The sequence below is a fragment of the Pipra filicauda genome, unplaced genomic scaffold (genome assembly GCF_003945595.2).
Source record: "Pipra filicauda isolate LSUMZ 115617 unplaced genomic scaffold, ASM394559v2 scaffold47_size6085603_pilon, whole genome shotgun sequence".
Lineage (NCBI taxonomy): Eukaryota > Metazoa > Chordata > Aves > Passeriformes > Pipridae > Pipra > Pipra filicauda.
In genome coordinates, this window is record NW_024104620.1 from 73038 (window position 1) to 98699 (window position 25662).

Here is a 25662-nt window from a genome sequence, read left to right on the forward strand (position 1 = left end):
CAACCATTCCTCTTCTCCATCGCTGAAATTAACTCCCCCAAGTCTCCGCTTAAAGTTCCAGAAATATCCAGCTAATTCCTTCAGTGGAACAGTTCGATGTTGCCAAAAGTAGTCCCACAGAGGCGTGCAGAGTACCCCACCTCCACCCCACAGGCATCAAGATCCAGAGTAACACAGGGAATTGGCCTGTTAAATTCAGCTCCAGAAAACTCTGATCATTTGAGTGCTTCCCATAGGTGCAGGAATTTAAAAGGTTACAATAGGAAAAGAAGCACAAAGTAGAGTTATTGTTCTCATGCAGAGATCTTTTGTATCAAGTTTCATCCTAAAATAGCTCTTTGCATTCGTGTTATAATAGATAACAATGCATACATATAATGAATCACAGACATTTACAATGGGAAATACTAATAAAACATTGACTCCAATTTCATGATCAGCTATGTTCTAATGCAAAATACAAATAGATAACAGGTATTACATTAAGAAACACAAAGAAAATAAGAAGTGCAGCAGTTGTTACCTTATTAGCATAAAATTCAAGTATCTGAATGCATAATTAACTGCAACTATTAAGGCATTCATTTTTAGAGTCCAAAGAATTCCTTAAATGAATGTCTTTTAGGCAAATTTTTCTGTCATTCTGAAGAGTTCTCTTCACTGTGGGTTAATACTTTGAAGTTAGACAACACAAACTAATACAAAAGCCAATACATGAACGCGGCACAGAACAACAGCTGCAAAATGGCATTACCATATTCACATTTCAAGTTCCATTTATGTCTATAATTAATATAAATAATCATGACTGTTGCATAAGATAACATAAAAATATGTACACATAGAAAATATAAAGCCAGACAGAGTGCTGCCAGTGTTGCATGTGTTATGCACTAAAAGACAGGATGATAATGCTTAATACTACTATAAGATATATGAAAGTTGATTCCAGCAATTGCACTATTTCATAATATAAGCAATTTCAGTTTCAAACTCTGGCAAAAATACAGTGAGTGCAACCTTTCATCATCTTATTTCAGATGTACTATAACATGATTATGTTTGTATTTTCACAGATAAAGCTTAACAAATCAAGGGACACTCGGTTTTAAATCACCCATATGCAGGGTTTATTAAACTATTTTTAAAGGAAACAACATAAACAAAATATTTTTTCCACTATGAAGTTTCTTTAGGCTCATTACAGTACTTCTGCATATAATTTATACTAATCTGAGTTTTGTAGGTCAGAAATAAGAGACAAATGATCTTATTATAGGAAAATGAGACAGAACCACAAACCTGCAAAAATCAGCCTTATTCACAAAACAATCAAATCTACTTTCAATTATTTTTAATTGATTATGCCAAGGATTTTCGTATATGAGTTCTTACAGTGTCCTGTCCTTCTTCCAACATCAAATAACAAATCAGAGTCGAGGGTGCTGCAGAAATTAATGAGACTAAATATGAAAAGCAGGTGAATTCCTAATACCGATGATGTCCTCCATTAAAGTTACTTCCCTCCTCTAGATCCTTTTTGTTTTCTTAACCCATTTTTTGTTTTCTTTACACTTAATATGCCAAGGTATTCAAAAAGACCAAACAAACCTCACTTTTGTCCTAAAAACTTGATTCTTCAAGTTGTCAATCCTATTGCAACATCTTTCATTTTAGCCTGATTTTCAAAGGAAACTATGGTTACATATCTGTGCTGTCTGTACAGAAGCATGCATGTTTATACTATGAAGTTATCCCAGGACTTTTTAATTTAACTCATTTCAATTAAAATGAGAGGTTAACAACCTGAAAGAAACCAAGTACCTACAACTTTGATGAACAAGGTAACAGGTGAAGAAATGCTATTCATACTCTAAAGATTCATGTAAACAATAATCAATTTATGCACAATCAACATCAGGCACTGGGGAACCCACCTGGGAGAATACCATCGGGAATGTATCTTCTGCAGGGAAGGCTTCATGTGTGCTATTGTTTAGAAACAAGATAGGCCACCAGAAACAAGGCTTTACTAACCATGTATTTTGAAGAACTACTTATAATACAATATCCACAAGAAATCTAGCTTCTTATTTGTTAAATCATTTTTGATTTGTGGATTTCTTCTTCCTTGCAACTGAACTGTCAGATTCTGATAGTTACATACACTTCCCAAACTTTTTAAACTCTGATAGGCATTCTTTAACAATGCTCAAGAGTTTTGACTTTTCCCTGCATTTTGTTTTTCTGTATCTGCATGTTTTGTTGTTCTTCTGTGTCTGCTTCAGTTCCCTTGGAGGGCAGAACATGCACCACACTACCTATTTTGACGACTTCTGTGCCCCAGGGGCTCACAGGCTTGCCCATCTCTTTTTACAATAAATGCAAACAAACCATCAGTTAACAGACAGCTGCAACATCCTTCCAAAAGAACAGCCTTGAAAAACATTGTTTACTCATATGAACAGAAGATATCCTCCTACCCTTCAAAATAAGTGACTGACTGATGGATAGGCAAAAGCATTTGTTTTAACAGAATCAGACTGACATCAGTTTTCATGTTCTCTGCTGTCTGAACAGTATCAAGCTGATCAGATTTGTAATTCTCCTGAAGCACATCAAACCAACCAAAAAACCTGCAGTCCTTTCCTACACCGAACTTGTGGATTTGTCCAATGTAAGCTAGTGAGTAACAAATTTAACTATGGTAAAAATCCATTGTATAAACTGCATTTTACAACTCCTGAAACACAGAAATCATCTAGCTTCTTACAACTTCATTTGGCAGAAAGATGAGCGCAGATTAGAAGAGAGCTGCAACTTACCCAATTCTCATTTGCTCTTTTTATCTGTTTTTTTAATTAGCTGCTTCAGAATGCCAGCTCCGGCCAAACAGTTGACCAAGAAGGCATCAGGCAATAAAACTCAAGAAAATACATCAGTTTATATTCAAGTGCAACTGGCAACCACTGACCCTACAAATAGCTTTTCTTGTGCAGCCAATTACAGTCACTTTTCTGTAGGGAGAAAAGAATTAGTGGGTCTCCATCTAATCTTGCAAGAAAGATGACCACAACTTATGCCTCAATTATTTTTTAAGTCACATGCAATTTGAGATCACATGAGTAGGTATGCTATTCAACCTTATTCCCAAAATCAACAGAAAGCATATACAACAGATTTATATGCATGTTGCATACGGCCTCAGGCAGATTTTAACGGCAAAATATTGTGATATGGGTTGTGCTAAAGTACCTTACTGTTCTTGTTCCAGAAATTTGGAGGGTTTTAAAGTAAAGATTTGGCTGAGGACATGAAATCCATCTGGCATTTTGCAGAGAGATACTGATTATGTTTTTGTATTGTACATGCATAAGCCTTTTCTTGGGTTTGATACTTGTCAGATCCGCATAGCATAAGGAGAGACCCCTGGCATCTTTTCAAGACTATACTCCACTGACACAGAGTTTTTCAACATAGGTATTTTACCTGAGAACAGCTCAATTCTTGAAACTATAATTTAAAATATATGTTATTTTAATATTTTAAAGAGACTTCTGTTCCATTCTTCTTCATAACAGTAAGAATTCATCTTCATATGCATTTAAAATGATGGAAAATTAGATTCCTATCTCTCAGGAAGCCATTTCAAAATAATATAAAACAGATTTGTAAAACCTGTTCAACCCAGACTGTTTTCTACTGTGCCTGAAGTATTACATGTGCTAAACATGAAAGACTTATTAAGAAGAACTTTTTCTACTATGTCATTAAATAAGCATCAGTGCACAAAATAACATGCAACATACATATTTGAGACACTCTCTATTAAGAAAATTAGCAAACTCCTTAGAAACTTCAGAAACTCTCTAATCGTCTACAACCCCTTATGCATCTGATATCTCAAAAAAACCCCTAAAAAAAGTAAAACCTAAAAGTCTTACGAGTTTACTTTTCTAGAATATATAAAGAAAGAGGAATGATTTCATGGTCTGAGTATGAAACTGGAAATTGTATCTTACATAATAATTTTCCAGGACAGAAACTAACCAAAGTGTCCTGATCTTCTCCCAGTACAATGGAGATAAATTAATTTATACTGAATTTATCAAATCTGTTTAGTTTACAAAGAATACATGAGACAGTTGGCTTCTAGGAGTGAGTTTTAGAGAGCAGTAAAGCACATGTTTAGGTACATGCTAAAACCAACCAAAATGACATTGCTAGTTACTGAGAAATTCATGACTGCAAAATTTTTATTACTGGATAATTTATCTAGCCTGGCTAGAGAATGGTTTCAGGTAAAACAGAAACCAAAGGACATTAATAATTTTAAGAAATAAGTATCCAATTCTCCCTAGGCAAACAGAACTTGCACAACTTGCAAAGTTTATAAAATTATGTACATAATTTGTAACATTATACTAATGTAAATGTAAAACATAGACTGACTAAAAAAAACCACAACTATAAGCTGGCCAAGGCCAGTGACCAATCAAAAACAAAACAAAACCAAAACAAACAAACAAAAACACCAAACCAGAAAACTTGACCAAAGTCTTGAGAGACAGAAGTCTGTATATATGCTGCTCTGACAGTTTAATTGAATCAAGATATATAAAGATGCACAGACAGTAAAACCAGATAAAATGCAAAAAGAAATCTGTAAACTATCAAAGCAAATATTACCATTGGCTTTAGCTTAGCTTTTTAATGAATTTAAATTCTACAGTTAGGTGTTTTTATACATTTTAGAATTAAAACTAACATTCAAAAAGACACTTTAAGTTTTTTCAGGGCCAAAGGAACACGAGCTTTTTCTTCAAATCAATAGTCTAGCATTTATAGTCAATTAAATGGAGAATGAAAAGTTAGCAAATGAACTCCTAAGGAATATTAAGTATATGCTGTCCTCACATATTGAAATCTGCGTTTGCTATGTTTTTATACAGAAATATCTTCATATAATCTCCCAAAGCAAAATTAATCATGCTTTCTAGCAGACCATTATCAACAAACTCTGCCATGAGAGAGAAGAAACAAAACATTGAAAAACAGGGACTGCAAAACAGTCTTAATGTATGAATTGCCTTCTTCTTGCAAGAGGATGACTACTTCTGGCACTTTTTGCAGAAAAGCTTTAACATTTGCCACATTAGTCCTTTCATCTTCCATCAGCAGCTGTAGTCAACTACTGCTTCGGTCAAAGGTCCCATGTTTTCTTTTAATTTTATTTTAAGAGAGGAGGCACAAACTCAGAGAAAAGAGTTTTAAGTCCTGCAGTTTCAAATTCCTTTTGTAATTCCTTCAGTGTTGAGTATTCTTTGACTTCAAATGTCTGAAACCTACATTGTAAAAGGGAAACTCATTAACATGTCCAGATTTGTCAGAATGTAATTATCAATTCTGTTACTTCTCTATCCACAACACTACTAAATTATACCTTTTATGCTGTGATTGTACTTCTGTCTCACACAGTACACTCATCATTTTCTCTTTGCATTTCTTTCCGCTTGAGTCCACATCTACCTTACAAGTTTTCTGAAGAATCAAGTAGTCCTAAATGACAAAAAAAAAAAAAAGAAAAAAACCCAAAATATTAGATGTCACTGAGTATTTTCAAAGTTTAGTAAAAAATGCAAAAATTCATATGAAACATACAGACTTTTTTTTCAGAACATAGCAATCAAACTTTGAAAGTGCCCATCCCAAACAGTGCATGACTGCTTCTATTCATCAGTTTGAAATTAAGTGCAGGCTTAAATGATTTAGAAAAGCCAAAACATTCTCCTCCAACACTGGCACAAAAACCCACCTAATGCAGTGGGACTTCATAAGTATAGACAAGAATTTCAAAGCCCAGGCATGCATGAGGAGCACCAAGTCAAGGAAAGAAACAGTTAATAATGAGTTAGAAATATGTCTGTTATTCATTTCACATCACAATTTTTTCTACTTTCTGGGGCATTTGGGAAATACAGGAAACTGAACCTAGGCATATTTAAGTCAGGAAACAAAGGGAATACAGGGGTACAGCTGCAGTGATAAGCAAAGCAATACAGACCACAGGTCTACAAGTATCACTGGTTTCTTTCATATAGAATACCTTCTTTCTCTTAAATCAGAATAAAGTTGCTGGGCCTTCCTATTCTCATAATGATCAATTTGCTTCCAAAACCATTAATCTCAGAAAAACACAGACAAAATATTCAGACATGTAGGCTTCAGTGGTAAATCAATAGAACTAGTCAACATTCATTGTTCCTGCACCTTAATGCTGCTCCTGTCACCCTGAAGAAGAATCAATATTATCTTGGCCATGAACATCAGTCTTCCAGTCAGCCTTAGATCTGAAGCCCATTTTTCCACAGTTTTCACGTATTTTGCCTTTGCTCTCATGTGATCTAAATGCAAAAGGAGCATCCAGATACCATCTTCTGCACTTGTTCCTTTTGACGAAGTAGTTTTTTCACTGCAAACTGTTGCTGATTGCTTAATGACATCTTTAAGATGCTGCTGTATCCAAAGAATCAGATCATGTACCATGGGTTCAGAAAGATGCTTCTTTGCTTGTTCAAGTAATTTATCTTTCACGTCCATACATTGGGCCCTTGTAAGCTGGTCTGAGTTAACAGAAATATCTGGTACAGCTGATGGATAACTGACTGGTAAATGAAATAACAACTTTAAAAGTACATCTGTATCCAGCAGTTCTTTCACAGTGATTTGAATTCTAAATGAGATTCCATGCGTCTCTGGAAAATATAAAAAAAATAAACATTAATAGTTTGTTTCAAGTTGGAATACACATATATCATTAGGTCATATTATTTTCTCTAACAATTCCACTCAAATTACTGCAATTTCATACAAAATAAGGGTGTGGGGTTTTTTTGCAGGGTGGGGTGGTTGTACCCAATGGCTTAAGCTATACCTGCAGGGAATCCTGAAATTAAACACTTCCACAACATAATAGAAGGAAAGTTATTAACACATTCTAAAAAGTATTCACACATTTTGGCTCTTTCAAAGTCTAGACAAGCCAGGAATAAAGAACTGTCTCTCTCAAACACATAACTCAGCTTCTACAGCTCAATAGCAGCAGCAAGGACAACTGAAAATAGAGACTTTTCTGGATGGACTCAGCACTGCCTTAACTTTGCTCCTAAAGAAATCTGTAAGACTTCTAACATCAATACCAGGCAAACAGACTTGCACTGGATATTTTTGAAGACAACCAGTCAAAAGCAGTTCCACACTAACAAGAGACTTGGAAATAAAGAAGTAGGATTCTTTGTCCCCTACAACTTGCAGAGAAAATATGCTTAAATCTTGTCTGTCAACTCCTCTACAACGGTGGGATTGATATAATGAAAACAACTCTGTTGGATATCTGATCCTAGATACTACATATATAAATATGCATATACTTATATAAATGTATGTTTATATATCTGCATATTTACTCAAAATCTGTAGCATCTACTTTAGAACAGAATTATTTTCAAAGTGAAAAGGATACAAACAGTATGCAGCACGAAGGGCTAAAGACCACATCCTTCTAATAAACCATATAATCAAAGATGGTTAATATGAAAATTATGTACAGTAATTCCTGAAATAAAACCTTTCATGGAAAAACAATACAAAACTTGACAAAGTGAGAAGTGAGGACAAAGACCTAACCTACTTTTGCTCCTCTGCCATGAAGTAAGATGGTATCAATCAGATAAAAGATGATCTTCTTCAGATGTTCTCTGCTTCACCCCTTTGATGCATTCTAAGCACTTCACCCCTTTTCTTTAAAAAATTGCTAAAATGTCAGGCTGATTCATTCTATGAGGGCAGGAGAAGCCAGATTTGAAAGGCAGATTAGAACAGAGCTGAGTTTCAGAGCAGCTCTTTTGAAGTGACTTGCATTCTTCTCCCCCTACCTTACCTTACCTTCCTTTACATGACAGTCAGTTGAATTATGTTTGATTGGTATTGCTGACACTGCTAACCAACCTCAGTGCTCTCCATGATTTTATATTAGAAACTTACTAAATAAGTGAAAGGACCTAAAAGTTACTTGGACAGACAGAAGCACTTTAGAGAGCAAACCCAAGGGCTTGTTTCCAAACCTCCTTCCTGTATCATACAAAGAACTCTCTAGGTCAGGGCATTCACAAAATAAAATCAGCAAACCCTCCAAACCCAACAATAAAAGTCTAGCAGTACTATAAAGAAGTCTCCAAATATCTACAGACCATCACTGCCTAAAGAGAGTCAAATCCAGTGCTGAAAGCAGCGATGCAAATCCAGAGAATTAAACAAAACTACACCCAACCATGCCCATACCCACAGGCACTACGTGTCAAAGTGCTGTTCCCTGCCAACACGATCCATGTCCAATCTTCCAAGATGCTATGAAAGGTTCCAGGCTATTTTAAAGGCAAATGTACTCCTCAGAAAAGCACGAGCCTAGGAAGAAACCCTCACACATGGTCAGCAGCTATGCAGGGGGACCTCAAGCCTTCCCATTCCAATCTCTGTCTTCTGCTGCCCAGACAAATGTTTCTTCCTGGGTACTAATGATGATGGTTCCTCTATCATTACACTCAGCACACACAGTCATAGACGCAAGAAGAAAAGACTGCACTGCACCTCCTGGGACCCCCAGCACCCTCCGGGCCACCACAGAGGGTCTCTGCACACCCCTGAGCATCACATGAGACACAGACAGTGCCTGCTGCCCCATCTCCTTCCGCCACCCCTTACTCAGGGCAGCCCCACCAGGTGCAGCCAGCTGGAAGCAAGCTGCACCTGGCTGAACGGTAGGAACATTATTGTACTCCTGCCTGTGAATCACTTTATTTTCAGCTATCTTGCCAAGAGATTTTAAAATGCACAGCCTATATAAAAGAATACTGCTCTATTACCAGCTTAATTACAGTGACAGAAAAACATGTTACTTTTCTGAAAATCCTCATAGGATTTTTTCACTAGCTTGTCATAATGGATCTCACCAACTCAGAAGTAACCTAGGGATAAACAGACAGGCCAACCCTGCCCCTTCAACAAGGGCCTCCTGCTGCAGTGATCTTATTCTTAAGCCTGCAACAATCTCACACCTTTCCCTGTGATGATGAACTAATCCAAAGGAAGCAGTGCAGCCTCGCATCCCAAAGTGTATCACCCTGAGCCATCGCAAAAAGTCCAGCCGTGCTCATTTACATCTGCTTCAGACTCACTTTTAAAAAAGGAGAATCAGTTCAAAACCTACAGCATCCAAAGTTTATTTAAATGTTGCAGCGTCCATTTTCTGCACCAGCGCTGCAGACGCCGGCAGAACAAAGAGCAAACCACCGACGCCCTGCACAACCTGGCTCCAAAGGAACATTTCCTTTGTTTGCACATGCTACAAGGGCTGAGTTGTCTTCACAGCAACATGGTGATTATTTCTGAAATAAAAGGTTGGGTATGACTGTTCTGCTGGCATTTAATGTGCTAATCAGACTATACTCAATATATTTTAATTCATTTTCCCCATAGCTGCATGCTTATCAGTATATTTAGCTCTAGCATACTTCAGATTTTTTCTTATGTTCCATGTCAACTAGACAGATATCCCCCTCCTCTCCTGCCCAAAGGCATTTTATGCAACACATGCAGTCTATTTTTAAATTCAGAAAATGGCACCTACTAACATACAAGCTTAGAATATCTAAATATATTTTTATAGCAAGCTTGGTGAGCAGACTAGAAGAGAACAGATTAACAATTAAATTATGGATTTCTATCTGTAACACTAATCTTTGCATATAGATACGTAAGGTAAAAAAGATACGCCGTAATTAGTTTATTTAAATTCATCAACACATTGGTTTTAATAAAAACACATTTTACGTTCTGAATACTTCATTGTTAAATTCCAGAAAGCCAAAGTTTTTACCATACCAAGAGACCTGCAAAAGAATTTTCTTACATTCCTCAAAACCATAAATCCCCAATGATCTCCTTTTTGATCTTGTGGATCTACACACAAATTACTCTTAATATATTAGAGATATCACAAAATAACAGTCCTACTGGAAGTTATGTCTATGCCCCGTCTGTCAATGATAATTTATATGGTTCAAAGAGATAAAGCAAATATAAGCTAATGACTACAGCAAAAGTTAATTGTATACAGACTAAAGGATTCTGTAGCTCCAACATAGGACAGGTAAATTCCAAAAGTAAGAAAAATACCAATAATCATTGTTGTAAATAATCTTTTCAATTCCAGCAGAAAACTATGGAAATCAACCAGAGATACCTGATCCTAACATATCATGAACAGAGCCTGGCTAAAAGCCCTACAAGGTCACGTAAAGTCAGTATAAATAAAATAGCCTGTTCTCGTTCTGCATTTGTGGCACCTCACTTCATGTTCCAGGAAGGCTTCTAAGCCTTTTACATTCTGGTAACTTATAAACACAAAATCATTCTTCCATATATGAAGCACAAAGAAGAATGTGCATATATTTGGCTAACAGATCTGGAGGAACAGACATGTATATGCACTGTTCAGGTACGTTCACAATTTTTAAAATTAACATCTGATAAGCCTGGATACTGTATTTTCAAACTATGCCCAAAATAACATTATTGAACTTTTTCACTTTAAGAAGATAAAGCTCAGTTGAAACATTTCAGCAATCACATTTTAAAAATACAACCTTATAAAATGGCAGAATTACACGCCTACACTGGAGCAAGAGGTGTGTCACGCAGATCTAGACACAAAATTCTGCTTTTAGATTACCCCAGTTAATTGTGCTCCCTGCAAACACTGATGTCTTCATCCTTCTGAGGCTGTCTACACACATAGTTTTTAGTTAAAGTGAGTCGCTCAAAAGCAGCCGCATGTAACTTCACACAACAAAGCCATTTTCATGGAATCACAGAATGGTTGATGTTGGCAGGAACCTGATCCAACCTCACCCCTCAAGCAGGGCCACCTACAGTAGGCTGCCCAGGACAATGTCCAGATGGCTTTTGACCCCAGGGAGAGAGACTCCACAACCTCTGCGCAACCTCTTCCAATGCTCAGTCAGCCTCACAGTAAGAAAGTGTTTTCTTAATAATCCCAGTCCTCTCAGGCTGAATACACACATATGCAGACAAAATCTGACAGCAGACCACTGCATCCCTCTTTAACAGCATTCCCCAGGACTTCAGTGAAGTCCAACCAGCAGGAAGCCACTTGCTGTCCATCACTCTGCCGGGGAGCTGAGCAGCACTCTGCAATAGCTCCTAGGGCACCAGGGAAGAGTGATACAGAATATAGCCATATTCTGTGCATCTCTGTGAGTGTGTGTATCTCTCTCCAACAAATATGCAAGAGTTGTCACATCCGTGGTATGCACTACGCAAAATTTACTTATGATCTGGATCTCACACAGACACACAACACTTGCATATGCCACCTGACATTCAAGCCTGATAGTAACTGCTGTTGTACACTGGAACTACTGAGGTTTATTCTCCCTTGCTCAAGGGGCATCTTCACATCACCACACAGCACAGGCTGATAAATGTCATCCCTTAACACGACGTTCTAAACAGTGGCTAGTGCAGAAACCGTGAAGTAAAGGTGTCTACACTGACTGCATTCCTACCCTACAGCAACCAGCAGCTGACGGGAGCAAGGAGTACAGACCATCCGACCATTCCACCAGCACCAAACACACACATCAGCCTCAGTACCCTGTAAAACCTACGGCCATACACATCTTGCTGAAGCTGGAGAACCCCTGGCACATCATAGGGCCCAGGCTATTACCTTACCCCAGAAAAACAGAAATTACCCAAGCACAGCATGGTCTCACGCTGATCTCATACACAGCAAAAGCTACACCCCTATTAAGTATTACAGGATAAACACCTGGTCCTGTTACACGTATGAGATTCACCTGGTTATGTACCTAGGTAAGAGCCAGCCCCTTCCCAGCGCGGCCCTTCCCTGCTGCCAGTGCCTGCAGGCGTTGGGCACAGCCGGGACAGCGAAGGTGGCTAACTATAACCGAGCAGGGCCCGCTGGGCTCCGTGCCCTAAGCGCGGCAGTACCGACACACGGCGGGTCAGGGACAGGGACGGGCGCCGAGCGCCAACACAGGAGCGACTGAGCCGCCCGCAGGGCAGCGGGGCCGGGTCGCCGCCGGGGCAGCGGGAGGGTCCGGGCTGTGGACAGGGCGCGGCCGCGTCACCTGAGGCCGCCAGCAGCTCGCAGCCGCCCGGCTCGCAGTAGATGGCGGCAAGCGCCGACAGCTCCTCGCGCGCCAGCTCCGACATGGCCGCCGGGGGCGGGCGCGGTGCCCCCTGCCGGTCGCGCGCCGTGCCCCCTGCCGGTCGCGCGCCCGGCACCACGGCCGCCAGGGGGCGCCGTCGGCCCGGCCCGCGCCGCAGGGACGCGAATAAAATGGCGGCTCCCTGCGCGCGTGTCGCCCTTCTTCCCTGTCCCCCTCTCTGCGTCCCTCCCTGCCCCGCGGTGCGCAGCGCTGTGCGACCTTCCGATCCCCGGTCGGCCTCGGGCCCTGGGCGGCCCGGCGGTGCGCTGCCGCACATACCCATACACAAAGATTTACTGGAATATAAAATTAGGCTTCTTGTATTCAGTCATTGTAGCTTCACAATCCCGTTACCAGCCATCACACCGAGGTCTTGCACAGCCGACAGCACCGTTAGCTCCCAGGCATAATGATCTCAAACGTTCAGTATGTTCCGTTATTATAAAATCACTTTTAAAAGGAAGCGATAGGGGGGTTACTTTTCAGGAGAGTATACCCTGCTATTTCTAAGTCCCTAAATTCAGTTGAAATAACAAGAAGCACGAGAGCGCTGGGCCGGGAAGAAGGGGGATGCTGTGACGGAGCGGCACTGCCGGGTGCAGCCCCTGCCGCTGTCAGAAGGCTGTGCTGGAAATTAGCCTTAGAAGTGCCTCATTATATTATTAAGAACTTTCTCGCCCCGGTCTTTCCCCCTTCTCTTCATATACTTTGCATATTCCATTTTACATGTTTAAATAAAAAAGTCGATGTAAATGTCTTTTAAATTGACACTATCACAAGACATGGAGGTCCCTATGAATAAGTTACTGCACTCTGACATTTGGAAGTCATCAAATAAGACAGTATAATGTCAGCTTGATATTTTTCACACTATGAAAATATCAGCTTCATGTCAAAGATCTAAATTCCATCTTAATGTAATAAGTTTTCTTGTATTCACAGACAACTGAAAATGCTAAATATTTAAATTCGAAATGAACTTCTACAGTTACAATCTGGCCTTCATATTCCATTATTAATAAATTGAAGGCCAAGATCTTATTTCCCCCTTTTTTTTAATGATTTCTTCAAACATTGCAGTGTCGATAGAATAGCATTAGCCATATTCTTTAAATGGATTCTTTCCTATCAGCATGTGGCAAAGTTAAAAAAGTAAAGCTCCACTTTTTAGAGTCAGCCTACATTAAACCAGCTCCAACATCCTGTCATAAAACGATTGTGCCACCAGTATCTTCCACTTTGCCTGACAAGCCAAACAGAATGCAACCTTTCATACAAAGGTAAGATAAATCTTCCCAGTGTTATTTGCAAAAGTAGTGTCCTTTGCTTTCCACTCACTACAATTACAGCCTTAATCAATTAGGTGTTGCTTCGACGACCACTAGTGATTATATATAAAACAATGCATTTAGACTTGTTTTCCCCTGAGTGGTGAATCAGGGGAGGAGTAGACAGACATTTGGGAAAAAAATGTCCATCTCTATCTTTTTACCATCTTTTCCATGCCAGCCACTCAGGCTTCTCCTCTACCGCAACTGCACACAGTCCTAAAGCTGTGTACTGTAGAAGGCATTAAAGGACCAGTAGGAAGAGTGTGAAAATCACTGCAGCTGCCCATTTTGGGGGTCACAAGACAGACACTAATGAGGAACTCATAACCACAGCAAAGGTGGTGGATAACCAGTACAACACAAACCACATCCGTCTCTGGCACTGCTGTAAGACAACTACGGTTCCCATATTTTCTGCTACAACAACTTTGCCAGCTCTACTGTAGCCAGAATGGCATTCTTACTAGCTAGAACTGTCCTTACCTGAGTTAAATAGCACTGCTTTTTCTGATACGTAAGAAAGAAGGTACCATTTCTGTAATAAATGTGTTATTGCAATGGTAGAAGTTTTCCCAAAAGTGGCTTGTACAAAAGTGGCAGAGAGAAACCAACATGAAAACCTGTAAATTCTCTCCAAATAAGCTAAAAGGCAAAAGCTTGAAGAAAACAGAAGCGACCCCAGTAATTGTGAAAATACATGATAAATCATGGAGGTGTTTTCCCGCCAGTTTTCTCAAGTACAGCTCGTGCAAAAGTTTGGGGTTTGTTTGGGTTTTTTTTTTTGGCCCAAAGCATGTAGTTTTTTACTATTGGAATAAACTCATTTAACAAAAAAATCTACGTTGCAAATTAAAACTACCAAAATTCACATGGTTTGTTCTAAGGTTAAATTCAACATTTTCCATGAGGTTTTGCTTTTCAGTTTTTGAAAATGAGTTAATGAACTCTCATTGATATATACAAAAAAGACCTTCTCCAATTTGAGAAAAAACAAATCAGAGAAAAAATATTTTCTATTACTTTTCCTTTAGAAGCAAGTTTTTCAAGGATTTGTGATCTAGCAGTGCTTTTTAAAGGCACTTGCATTTATCCTCCATGCATCAAACTGCTCTAAGTCAATTCCCCAAGACACTTAATCTTTTGGCAGATGGAAACTCATTTTGAAAGTGCACTAATGATCAATTAAAGCATTAGCTGTCTCTACAGACAGGAAGTTTATGGGGTCACAGTCTTCAGAAGCTGCAGGCAAGAGCAGCAGTATGTTAGCAAAATAGCTAAAACTTCCTGTAGTTACCACAAAAATTGGCAAAACATTGGAAAACAAAACCCATGACTTCAGTCTTTTTTTTTTTCATAATATGTTGAAAACAAATCGATGGCTTCTATTTTACACGAGAGGCCATGGTCCAAACTGGTCATAGGCAAAGGAAATGATCTTATAAATTTTTTTAATGAGCCCTAATAACAATCCCAATACTTCCAATAAATTTACATTATCCTTTGAAAACTGGATTCATTCAGACTCCAGTCACAAAATATATAACCCATGCTGCAAATATGCAGATGCGAGGAGCTGCCATCAGAATCAGAGGCTCACTGGTAGATAATGCATCACTTTGCGCATGCTCAAGGCCTCACAATAAGGTCTGGAGTCAAGAAGGGTACTCTGCCCAGAAGTTTCTCTGCAATTTGATGTACATAAGACCAAACAGATGTAACTGTCACATTCATAAAAGAATTTAAGATTCTTTCTCTAGGAGTTTGGCAAGCCATTTCTTCTTGAAGGAAATGCACATAACAGTGATTAGCCATCTAATATAAACTAAAAAGGTTGCTTTTTACAACATGACATATCTAGTATGACCACAGGTTCCTAATGCTAACATTGATGAGAGAATCAATATGTATTTGATCACTCCATAAAGTTCTTTGCCAGTAATTTACTTTGTACAAAGGTAGAATAATAAATAGAACATATTTTCTTTCAGTGAGAGTAAAAATGCATGAAGTTGCCTACTAAAAATTTGCAGAAAACTAGCAATATTGTGCATTTTTAAAAAAAATGTATGTAAGAACTTATGAGTAGGGAAGGCTATGACACTGAAGACATAAGCACAGATAGCACTGAGTAGTATATTCTACCCTCAAAAAGTTCAGCTTCCACATCAAGTTCCACATCTGCTTGCAGAACCTTACTACATGGACTCTCCTCCCTGTGCTTACACAGGGAGACAAAGAATTAATGTGTCATTTAATTTAGTAAGTGTTGGGAACAGATCTTTCTAAAAAGTGGTGGTTTTGAAAGAGGCATTTCTACTCTATAAAAAACAAACATTAGTAAGAGTTCAAAAATTAGGCAGTGCTCCTTAGTTTACCAGTTCGTTTTTAGCTGCTGAGCTACAGCAGTATTAGTATCCATGCCTCCATCCTTTGAAATTTGGCACATTAGCTATTATTCCCCCACACTTTGATACAGGAGTGGAATAAAAAAAAAATGGGAGCGCATAAGATGACAGTCTATTTATGACCATTTTGAGAGCACTGAGAGATCCTTTGCCACACTCACACCTTTTGAAGGCAAAACAGTATTCATCACCACATTTTAGACTTCAGATTTACAGAGCACATTAAAGTCCTGATGGCAAATACATTATGTAAACACTAGAGAGCATTTCACACTAAACTAGCATACCTCTTTCACCTCATAATTCAAAAACAGTGTTTTGAATTACTGAAACACCTTGTTTTGGCAGTAAAAAGTAGCAATAATCAAGAAGGGACACAACTACCTTTGTACAGCAACAGTCTCTTTCTTTTACAGCAAAGCAGGGCAGAAATTCTAGGGCTTAGCCAAAAAATTCTGAGACTTAAGCTAAAACCATTGGAATGATATGAAAGAGAGCAGCAAAGGTGTTTCTAGGGGGCAGGGGAAAAAAATAAATAAGTGAAGGGTAACAGAGCTACAGCTCCCCCTTCCAAACTGCCTGCTAATACACTGCAAAGGCAAAATGTTACAGGATGACTCAGAGCCAGGAACTCCAGGCATGCCAGAAGGCTAAGCCTCTAAGTTACTCCCCAATTACAGAGCGCTCATGTTGGCCAGGTACCAACAGGACAAGCTGCAGAAGAGTTGGGCCAACACCACTGAGTAGGGAGGGTATTGTAGGCACAGCAACCACACAGTCAGTGCCTCCACAGAATGGCAGCACTGGGCCAGACACCCTGACTGCAGGGTATTTGAATGCAGAATGGTCTCCTGCTCCAGGTGATACAGATCAGTATCACTTTTGATCACATATAGATGACCCAAGACCTGATTACAGCTGGAGTGTTATGCTGGAGCCCTTTTCTATCAGTCACAGAGATTGCAGTTTCTGAGCACCCCAATATCCTTGAAGAACCACATACATCTTCAGTGGCAGACCGGGAGGGCGCTCCTAACTCGTTTTATCTGCAAGAGTCAAGCAAAATAGGTCAAGCAGGGCTTTGACACAGTAAAGCAGAACATAGGTAAACTTCAGATATCTAAACACAAAACTAATTTAAAAAGTGACCCATCTTTAGTGAGTGTCTGCATTTTTCCTTATGTATGTGCACAAGGTTAACCTTGGTTTGACATGTTGGTTTCCAAAATTCTGTTTCAGCTTGACTGGGACTGGGAACCTGACGTCACTGCAGAATTCCTTGAAAGGGCCTGCTCAGGATACTTCTTCACTTTCTTGAGCTCCATGAACTCTCCACACCTTTCTATGCTTATAAAGAAATTATATAAATGTATTTATTTATGCATACTCACATACTTCCTTTAATATAGCCTAAACGATAGTTTTTCAGTTAAAACATCCTTCCTAGGGATTTTTAAAAAAAAATCAATTTAAATTACTGTTTTTCAAGTTCACATCGGAATTCTAATCATTCTTCTGAAATGACACCCATCTCCTGAAAACCAGCAAACTACCAACATCCTGCATCAAATAACCCAGGCCTAAAAGCAAAAACTCCACATTTACTTCCTTAAGTCTTACTGATTATAGAAATTAATTACTTTCATTGACATTTCTAGGATTTATTTTTTTTTTTTTTTAATTTCCTCGTATTCCTCTTAAATTAGCCAGACTTGGGATGAATATATTTGTTGTCATATGCTCTTATTCTGAGAACTGCTGGTTTGGTAACAAACACTTGAATTTAGTCCTTGGATTTTGGTTCTGTAGTCACCTAAAAAATGAGTAGTATATATTATTCAAAGATGTAATGATAGTTAAGTTGTAGTAATAATACAATAATATATAATAAATGTATCAAATATATAACAAGATCATAGTTGTAACAGACTATAATCTCATGACACATGCAAAAGCTCATCTTAATAATTCTTATAGCTGAAAGTATGATCACCAAAGTTAAGAAAAGTATATTTATTTCCTTTTACTTTGATGACAAAGTAGAACATTTCATTAACAGTAGCACAGAAAAGAACAATTTTGAATCTATGGAAGATGGAACATAACAGGACACAGTGAATACGTGAAGTGACATGTGACAGGTTTCACCAGATTTAGCAGCAATAACAAATTTCCATAATGCACTTAACATCACACTGCCAAAACCAACCAAGCAAAGTCATTCTTTTGAAGCTTCTGAAGTACCCCCTACAGTGGTTGTACCCTTTCCAAATCTAGTTGCGAGAAACACAGAATCCTCAGTATATCAAGTTACCAAATGCATAAACCAATAAAAAAACCAAAAACCCAAAAAAGAAAAAAATCACCCCAAAAAGCAGTAAGCCTAAATCTTTACTGCTAGAACACAGAAGCAGTTCCTTCATTATCCGATATGCTTCATAAAAGGTCACACACTTCTCATATACCTTGTACACACGCTGCCTACTCAGATGGAATTTTTTTCTTTTCCTATTTATCATTTATACATATATATATATACACATATATATATATATGTATGAACCACTAGAAAGGTGAAAAAGGAATGAGCAAAGCGTATATGGCAAGAGCGTGGTTTTCCTATTAGGATTCTAGACTTCTGGGTAATATCTATTCCTACCATGTATGACAGTTGTCTCTGAAGTGGGAACCATTTAGAATTCTAAATGATGAAAGCTTCCCTGACTAATTTTTTCCCAAAGGGGAAGTTGGGGAGTTTCCCCTCAAGGAAAAGAAAAAAAAAAAAAAAAGAAAAAAGCTTCCAATGTCAGTTAAACATAAGGACTTTGAAAATGAATGTACATCTGTTTCCCAGTTAAGGCTGGGAAGCTTTGTGAAGGCAGCTTCCCTCATTTGAGAAGCTACAATGTGATATGCTCTTACTCCTTTCCAACTTACTGAGCCATGCAAATTTTAAGCTATTACAGTGCAAGACTTACAAAAAAAGACAGTTTCCCTTATTAAGCACAAACATTAATCAAAGCTTTAAGCCACACAGCACTAACACGCATCACTCTAAGAAAACATTCAAATCAACCTTATTTCTTGGCACTTTTGATACCCTGTTAGCCAAGTTATATACACAGCTGTGATATGCCTCACTATAATCAATCACATGTGACTGTGTAGTCATACACTCTTGTGCGATTCTGCTTTATATAAAAAAAACATGCTATGGTACAGCTGATGAAGCCAAGATGCCAAATACAGATGCACTGCATGAGGTTCTTTAAATAAGGCTTGTCTCTGTATTGAATGCATTACATGACACATGTGAAAGACATGAAAATACTAAAATAATACATTTTCTTACATCAGAAAACAACCTTTTAAATACTGAAATAAATAGCCATTAAATATTATCTCCTTTTAGAAATGCTTTAAAAGTGACACTCATTTCCTGATTCTAACAGATGTTCTTCTGTTCAAAGATAAACTGCAGATTAAGGCATGAGTATATTTTCCTGTTCAATTTAACACATCTTTAAAATATTCATACTACACTATACTTCCTTTAAACTGAATGACCTCAACTGACATTTTCTGAGGAAGCATGTAATTGAATAGGTAAAGTACCCATGTGAAAACAAATACATGAGTTTATATTGTTAATAAAACATGCAGTTTGAAACAATCCAGATCTTTTACCCTTTATTCATCACTGAGGTATCCAAACACTTCAATTATGTGATTTATGAAATTTCCAGTTTTCACTAATGAAGTAATACTCAAAACTTCAGTCAGAATCAGAACTGTAATGTATTTGGTGCAGCACTGAAGTCGTGAAATGAAAAGGCGGCAAGCTTATGCACAATCTGAGCCAAAGTAAAAAAGGTTCCCCAGTTTTTAAGAAAATTAAGATACATGTTTTTGCTACTACAACTTTATTATTCCATTTGAAACACCACAAAGCATTGGTGTGCTTAACAACAGAGTTCCCCATCCTCCCTTCCCATCCCCAAAGAACAGTGGTAATCATGAAAACAATGACAGCTGCAGTGAACTTCCATTTCAAGTCCTGGTATTCACTTATCCTTTGTCTAGGAGGAAAGTAGTTACTTTTTGAGTACACACCTCAGGAGCAGTTATGAAGTCCAGCGCCACCAAGCTACCTTTGTTCTGTCCCACACAGCCGAGAGAGAGTCCAACGCAGGGCGCACATCCAGGATGGTGAACTGGTAGTTCTTATCCACTGCTCCGCCATCATAGTAATCAATAACATAGCGCACTTCTTTTCCACACCGGTCAACAATCCAATCGTGTCTGTCAAAGGGTAGTTCATATCTGGAAAGATGGATAGTAGAACACGTAGATATTTTAATGGATAGTATGAACCCGGGAGAGGGAGTGGAAGTCCTATTTAAGATTTATTTATCCGTAAGATCCCACTAGTACTTCTATCTTCTGGCAATTCTAACTTCCAATGCCAGTTCTGAAACATCTTACAATTAATTCTACACCACAGTTTCAGACACGTTTCCCTAACCTCCCACCTCCCTGGAAGACCTTTCCTGCCCACATACCCCATCCATGAACGTATTCTGGCTCTTGGTGAATACTCCTTTGCTTTGCCTCCAAACCGCATCAGTGATGGTCCACACGGACACTCCCTGTGCACACAATTAAAAAGGAAAGTAGGTTTTACCTTTAAAAGTAGTCTTATTTCAAGTAATTAAACCACTTGGTAATTTATTTTAGTAACAGAGAAACTGAATAGAAGAGAGAGCAAGAGTAAAAAAGTAACTCCAAGTGATCTAAAACAGCTTTTTTTTTTTCTTTAAAGGTCTGAAAAGTCGCCCGGTTTCTGCCAGCACTTTCTGCTGGTATAATAAAGTACCTCTGATATGCTCCATACCATTGTTCTAATTTGTCAAGAGAGCAGTTCTCAGCAAATCTAGTCCACAGATTTAATAGATTAAAGAACAGAAAACCATAATCCAAAGATCATTAAATTTCAGAGAAAAACTTATACATACTAGTTTGTCTCTTGCAGGAACAGGGGCTATGCTGATCTAAAAACTGATAGTTTGCTTTACACCAGTCACTGCTAATCTAAGTTTATGTCTCATATCTTTGTCATAACACAATGAAAAATATTTCATGGGTAACATTTCATATGTACATACGCAGCATGAAGAGCTTCCCACTTCAAAATCTCCTTCCAAGCTTGTTCATTATTTTGGTTGTGAATCTTAATGATGTTGGTCATGTCTTCACTTGTTATGTCATCATCTTTCCATCTCCACCTAAAAAATAAGAACTTGAAAACAGTTTATAAGCATTACAGCATAACTACTGCACCTTCCTCAGTTTATCTGATGGACTTTGGAATCAAGATTTAAGGTTTTATGCAAAGACACAAGACAAGTATTTAAACTTCTGGCTCATCTGTCTAAGCATCATGAGAATCACTTCATCTTCTGTGCAGAAATGTAGTTATCAAAAGTTATCATCACAGAGATCCACAAATTCTACATAGCTAAATTAAAAGCTTAACTGGATCAGAAAGTTATCAGTGTTCAAACATCAGCACATCCATAGGATTCATAAAAATGCTTAGGAAAAATCCCACTTGCATTCCTAATGCACATAAGTCCTGTATTACATACACTCAGTATGCTTAGAAATGCCTTTCATCTCTCTTGACCTTGCACTGTGACTGTACAAAAGAATAAGTGTACAGTAGCACAGGAGGTTTTTTAGGCCACAGGAGATATTAATCATTAAATTAGGTCTTCCCTACACTAAATTTCTTTAAATACTGAAAATACCTACTAGTAAATGTCCACATTTTTAGCAATTCTGCAAAGTCAAGTTAGTTGTTCTCACAATCATAGAACTTCTACTATCAGTATATAGGCCTAGTATGAAGCCAACTGAGTTTGAAAGTTGGAAATCTTGCAAAATTGGTTTATGCCTATCCACAGACTTTTAAGAAAATTTTCTGAGCCAGTAGCAGTTGCTTGACATTCCCTAACATCCTCCTGATCACTAGAAGGGACATGGCCTTTGAGACCAGCTCACCCTTTAAAACAAACATATTCATAAAATAGTACTTTTTAAAAAGAGCTAGTTAGAATCCACAAGCTCTTCAAAAATAATGAATAATAACTAATGATATTACTTAATGAATTTCAGGCTCACCGACTCCATCTTATAATTCACAGTGTATTTATTTACCCTTTTCTTAGCATAGCATTCCAGAACATTTGCTCTGAAGGGTAGACCCATTTCTTGTCAGAATGTGCTCTAGGAATAGAAGATTCTTCTCTAACAGTTGACAACGGAAATGGTTGACCTGGGGATGGCTGCTGATTAGGAGGAGGCATCTAGAAAACAAGAAGAATCAACAACAAACTAGAGTATGAATATTTTTTTATGTTACGGTGTTTGAGAAAAATCAAAGTATGATCAATCAGCTCTTAAAAAGATCAAGACATTCAGCCTTTATTTAATTCCATCAAAATTATCTTTTTTGCAGTAAAACTGTTTGCACAAGTTTGTCATTGGAAGACTAAAGAAACCCTTTTTGCCTAAACTTCAACTTCCAAAAGAGCAATGCTTTTTGTAAATCAGAGGAAATCTTGGAGATACTAATCAGAACTTACCCATATTGCTATTAAACAGAACCTAAAATCTACCAACGTAGCATAAAAAACATGCATATAACTAATAGAGAGTAAAAGGTACAAACTGGAAAACCACCTTTTATCAAAGAGGTGTAAATTTGAAGACAATGTTAAACAAGATGTAACTTGTTTTTATATAAAAATTTGCACACGAAAAGAGAAAAAGCAGCATTTAAAATAAAAAAAATTAGTGCTATTTGCCAGACTTTCCACCTTAGACAGTATCACTATTTACATTTGTGGTACAGTATTTCAGAAAAAACAAGACTAAAGAAAACATCTGAAATAAGCAAAAATTACCATATTGCTAGGATCTATGTCATCTTTCACTTGAGATGAACCAGACTTCATAGGACATGCTACAAACTCATAAGCTCTTTCTTGATGTGCAGGAACATCATCTGTGTTCTCAGTTCTGTGATCAGCAGTTTTCATGTGCATTGGACAACCTTAAACACAGGAAAAATAGTATGTATTTTGATGCAAAATGAAAACTCTTAAGACATGACACGAAATGGGACAGTTCATTGAATGCTCAAGTAAATGCAAGCGGCTATTTCACTTTTTCTTCTGAGCTTTGCAACAGTTTTAACTTTTCTCTTTCCTGCATTTTAGGACCCAACACCATGGTAAGATCTGAGCTTCCTGTGTGTCCTTGAATGCTCATTTCCTACCCCATGCTGGCCCCTATACTGAATTCTCAGTACCTAAGATTTCCTCAGCAGTGTTAATCCAAAATGTGTTGACTGTGTCACCAGAAAAGCAAATGTCCTCCTCCAGACATTCATCTGATTCCACCTTTCCGCTGCCCTTTTCTAGATGCATGTTTTTTAGTGACATCCACCTGCTCCCAGTTGCCATTTCTGCAGGGGCTCCCTAACCCTTTGTGGGTGTACCACACCACAGGAACAGATCTGCAGGACTCCTGTGAAATGGGACAATTGGGAATGACCCACAGGTTCTACAACAACCACCTCCTGTCTCTACAGACACAGCACCTGTTCTGGTGAACAACTGCCTCCTATTCATGAAAAGTTACTTAAGAGCAGCTTTTCCTAAAGGAAAAACTCAAGTTTTTATTTGAAGAATAATTTCTTTTTCCTCCCTAAGATTTCTCATCTGGTTTCCACATAAGGAGTTTAGTTCATTTAAGTTTCAAGAATGATTACCGCTCATTTTTTCCTGATGCATGGGACATTCTGAAGGTGGAGACACCGTCTGGTACTGCCTGGATGCATCTGGCGACTGACCTGCAGCAGCCGGGGAGGATGCAGACAAACCCATGGCTCCCACACACCGGGTCTTCTTACATCAAATTCCTAAAGAAAAAAGAAGCAAACACTCGTAATACAAAAGTACACCTTATTTATAAGGGGGAACGCAAGCGCAGATACAGTGTTGCATCACAAATTAAAAAATTAATTACGAAATCGGTTTAAGTAACAACCTTCCAGCCCAAATAAAACCCCAAGGGTCTACCAGGGCCGACCTCTAGCTCCCTCCCAAGTCCCTCCTCGCGGCCACTGGTGTGGGGGGCTCTGCCCGTGTCACACGCCCGTGCGGGGCAGCCGCGCCTCCCGTAACCCGCCACACTCCGTGACCGACCCCCAAGGTCAGGTCAGGCCCGCCCGCAGCGCGGCCCGTCCGCAGTGCCCGCCTCTCGCCGCCGCGGCCCCCAGAGCTGCCGCCGCCTCCACCATCGCCGCATCCTCATCCTCCTCCAGCTCCTTCTCCTCCTCACCTCAGCCCTGCCGGCACAGCCCGGCCCGCGCCTCCGCGCCGGCCCCAGCGCCTCGCGAGAACGGGCACCCACTCCACGCCTGCGCGGGGCCCCGCCCGCCGCCGCCACGGCGAAGGGCGGGCCCGGGGACGGAGGGACGGGCCCGGGGGCGGAGGGACGGGCCCGGGGGCGGAGGGACGGGCCCGGGGGCGGAGGGACGGGCCCGGGGGCGGAGGGACGGGCCGCCCCCGCCGTGTCCGCCCGCTCAGCCGGGGCTCAGGGAGTGGGGCCGGCGCCGCCGGGCGTTCTCAGCGAGGCTTGTCCCCCGTTCAGCGCACAGATGCCAAGGCATTGCCGCCCGGAGAGGGCGCAGGGAAGCCCGCGGCCGCTGGGCCCGGCCGTGCCACGCCGAGGTGCACGAAGGCTGGTTCTGACCTTGCCGACGACAGCGAACTCCGCGAACCGGGACTCGCGTTAATCCCCGTGCAGCGGCGTTCCGCGAGTTGTATGTGCTCTTAGCTCGTGCTGTGAAATCATCTCTTACAACTGCAAGTTACTACCGCTAGTACCACTGAATGTAGTAGCAGCACATACCGATACTGTATAGGTGTATCCTTTCTAGTATTAGAGTTATGGACATAGTAAAGTTCCTAAGAATATTGCCTTATTTCAAGCCAGAAGATGCAGTTTAACTACATACATGAAATTCCGTGCATAACACACAAACGATGAAGGTCATAGTGCATCAGACCAAGGAAGACTTACGTCCATCCCATCCCTTTTGACCAACAGGTGATAACACCTGGCTATACTGTAACAGTGGGCAGCTATCCCGCAGGACTATTTCAATGTTCATCCCACAGCATGAACTCTAAAGAGGCTGTCAGGTGCAAAAAGCAGGTGGGGAGATGAGAAACATTCATTATAAACATGCAACAATTAGAACTGATTAGAAAAATATTGTTTCCCCAAATATTCTATTTCATTTTAACAATTAAAGTAGAAAGGAATTTAATCTTCAAGTGGCACGGTTATTATAGTAATTTAGGATGAAAAAAATCCAAATTCAAATCTGGAAGAGAGGTCACTTACACACTCTGCATGTAGAGACAGAAATGAGTGATTCTCTGCCATTTCTTTTGAAAAAGATCAGAAGGATTGATAGACAAATTCTAAACCACACTGAAGCAGTTCTAACCAGCACTATTTCAAACCATTTTACTA

The 25662-nt window shown here is 39.3% G+C and overlaps 2 protein-coding genes across 7 annotated transcripts; both read right to left on the bottom strand.

Annotated features, from left to right (window-relative positions):
- Nucleotides 1–287: 287 nt before the first annotated feature.
- RWDD3 (RWD domain containing 3) lies at nucleotides 288–14935 on the bottom strand. Of its 2 annotated transcripts, none has more exons than XM_027722763.2 (4): nucleotides 12594–14935; nucleotides 6271–6755; nucleotides 5444–5559; nucleotides 288–5345 (listed from the first exon to the last, which is right to left on the bottom strand). In XM_027722763.2, the coding sequence occupies exons 1-4, from the start codon at nucleotides 12595–12597 to the stop codon at nucleotides 5231–5233; spliced, it is 720 nt and encodes a 239-aa protein (XP_027578564.1). In that variant the 5' UTR covers nucleotides 12598–14935; the 3' UTR covers nucleotides 288–5230. The 2 variants fall into 2 exon arrangements, with proteins under 2 accessions (XP_027578564.1, XP_027578562.1); XM_027722761.2 differs by lacking the exon at nucleotides 12594–14935 and adding an exon at nucleotides 12234–12331.
- Nucleotides 14936–15076: 141 nt separating this feature from the next.
- Nucleotides 15077–24564, bottom strand: LOC113988823 (cytochrome c-type heme lyase). Of its 5 annotated transcripts, none has more exons than XM_039386312.1 (8): nucleotides 24460–24564; nucleotides 23888–24037; nucleotides 23019–23167; nucleotides 22270–22418; nucleotides 21216–21335; nucleotides 20613–20699; nucleotides 20164–20373; nucleotides 15077–17096 (listed from the first exon to the last, which is right to left on the bottom strand). In XM_039386312.1, the coding sequence occupies exons 2-7, from the start codon at nucleotides 24000–24002 to the stop codon at nucleotides 20175–20177; spliced, it is 819 nt and encodes a 272-aa protein (XP_039242246.1). In that variant the 5' UTR covers nucleotides 24003–24037; nucleotides 24460–24564; the 3' UTR covers nucleotides 15077–17096; nucleotides 20164–20174. The 5 variants fall into 5 exon arrangements, with proteins under 5 accessions (XP_039242246.1, XP_039242247.1, XP_039242248.1 ...); XM_039386313.1 differs by lacking the exon at nucleotides 15077–17096 and adding an exon at nucleotides 17423–17863; XM_039386314.1 differs by lacking the exon at nucleotides 15077–17096 and having other exon boundaries at nucleotides 18049–20373; nucleotides 23969–24037; nucleotides 24460–24563.
- Between the last annotated feature and the right edge of the window lie 1098 nt (nucleotides 24565–25662).

Coding starts and splice junctions, on each gene's coding strand:
- RWDD3 (XM_027722761.2), bottom strand. CDS start 12,318: ATGTCGGAGCTGGCGCGCGAGGAGCTGTCGGCGCTTGCCGCCATCTAC. Junction 5,560..6,270: donor GTGACAGGAGCAGCATTAAG/GTGCAGGAACAA, acceptor TTTGTCATTTAG/GACTACTTGATTCTTCAGAA. Junction 5,346..5,443: donor GTACAATCACAGCATAAAAG/GTATAATTTAGT, acceptor TTTACAATGTAG/GTTTCAGACATTTGAAGTCA.
- LOC113988823 (XM_039386312.1), bottom strand. CDS start 24,002: ATGGGTTTGTCTGCATCCTCCCCGGCTGCTGCAGGTCAGTCGCCAGAT. Junction 21,336..22,269: donor AATGCTATGCTAAGAAAAGG/GTAAATAAATAC, acceptor CTTATTTTTTAG/GTGGAGATGGAAAGATGATG. Junction 20,374..20,612: donor AGAATACGTTCATGGATGGG/GTATGTGGGCAG, acceptor CCATCTTTCCAG/ATATGAACTACCCTTTGACA.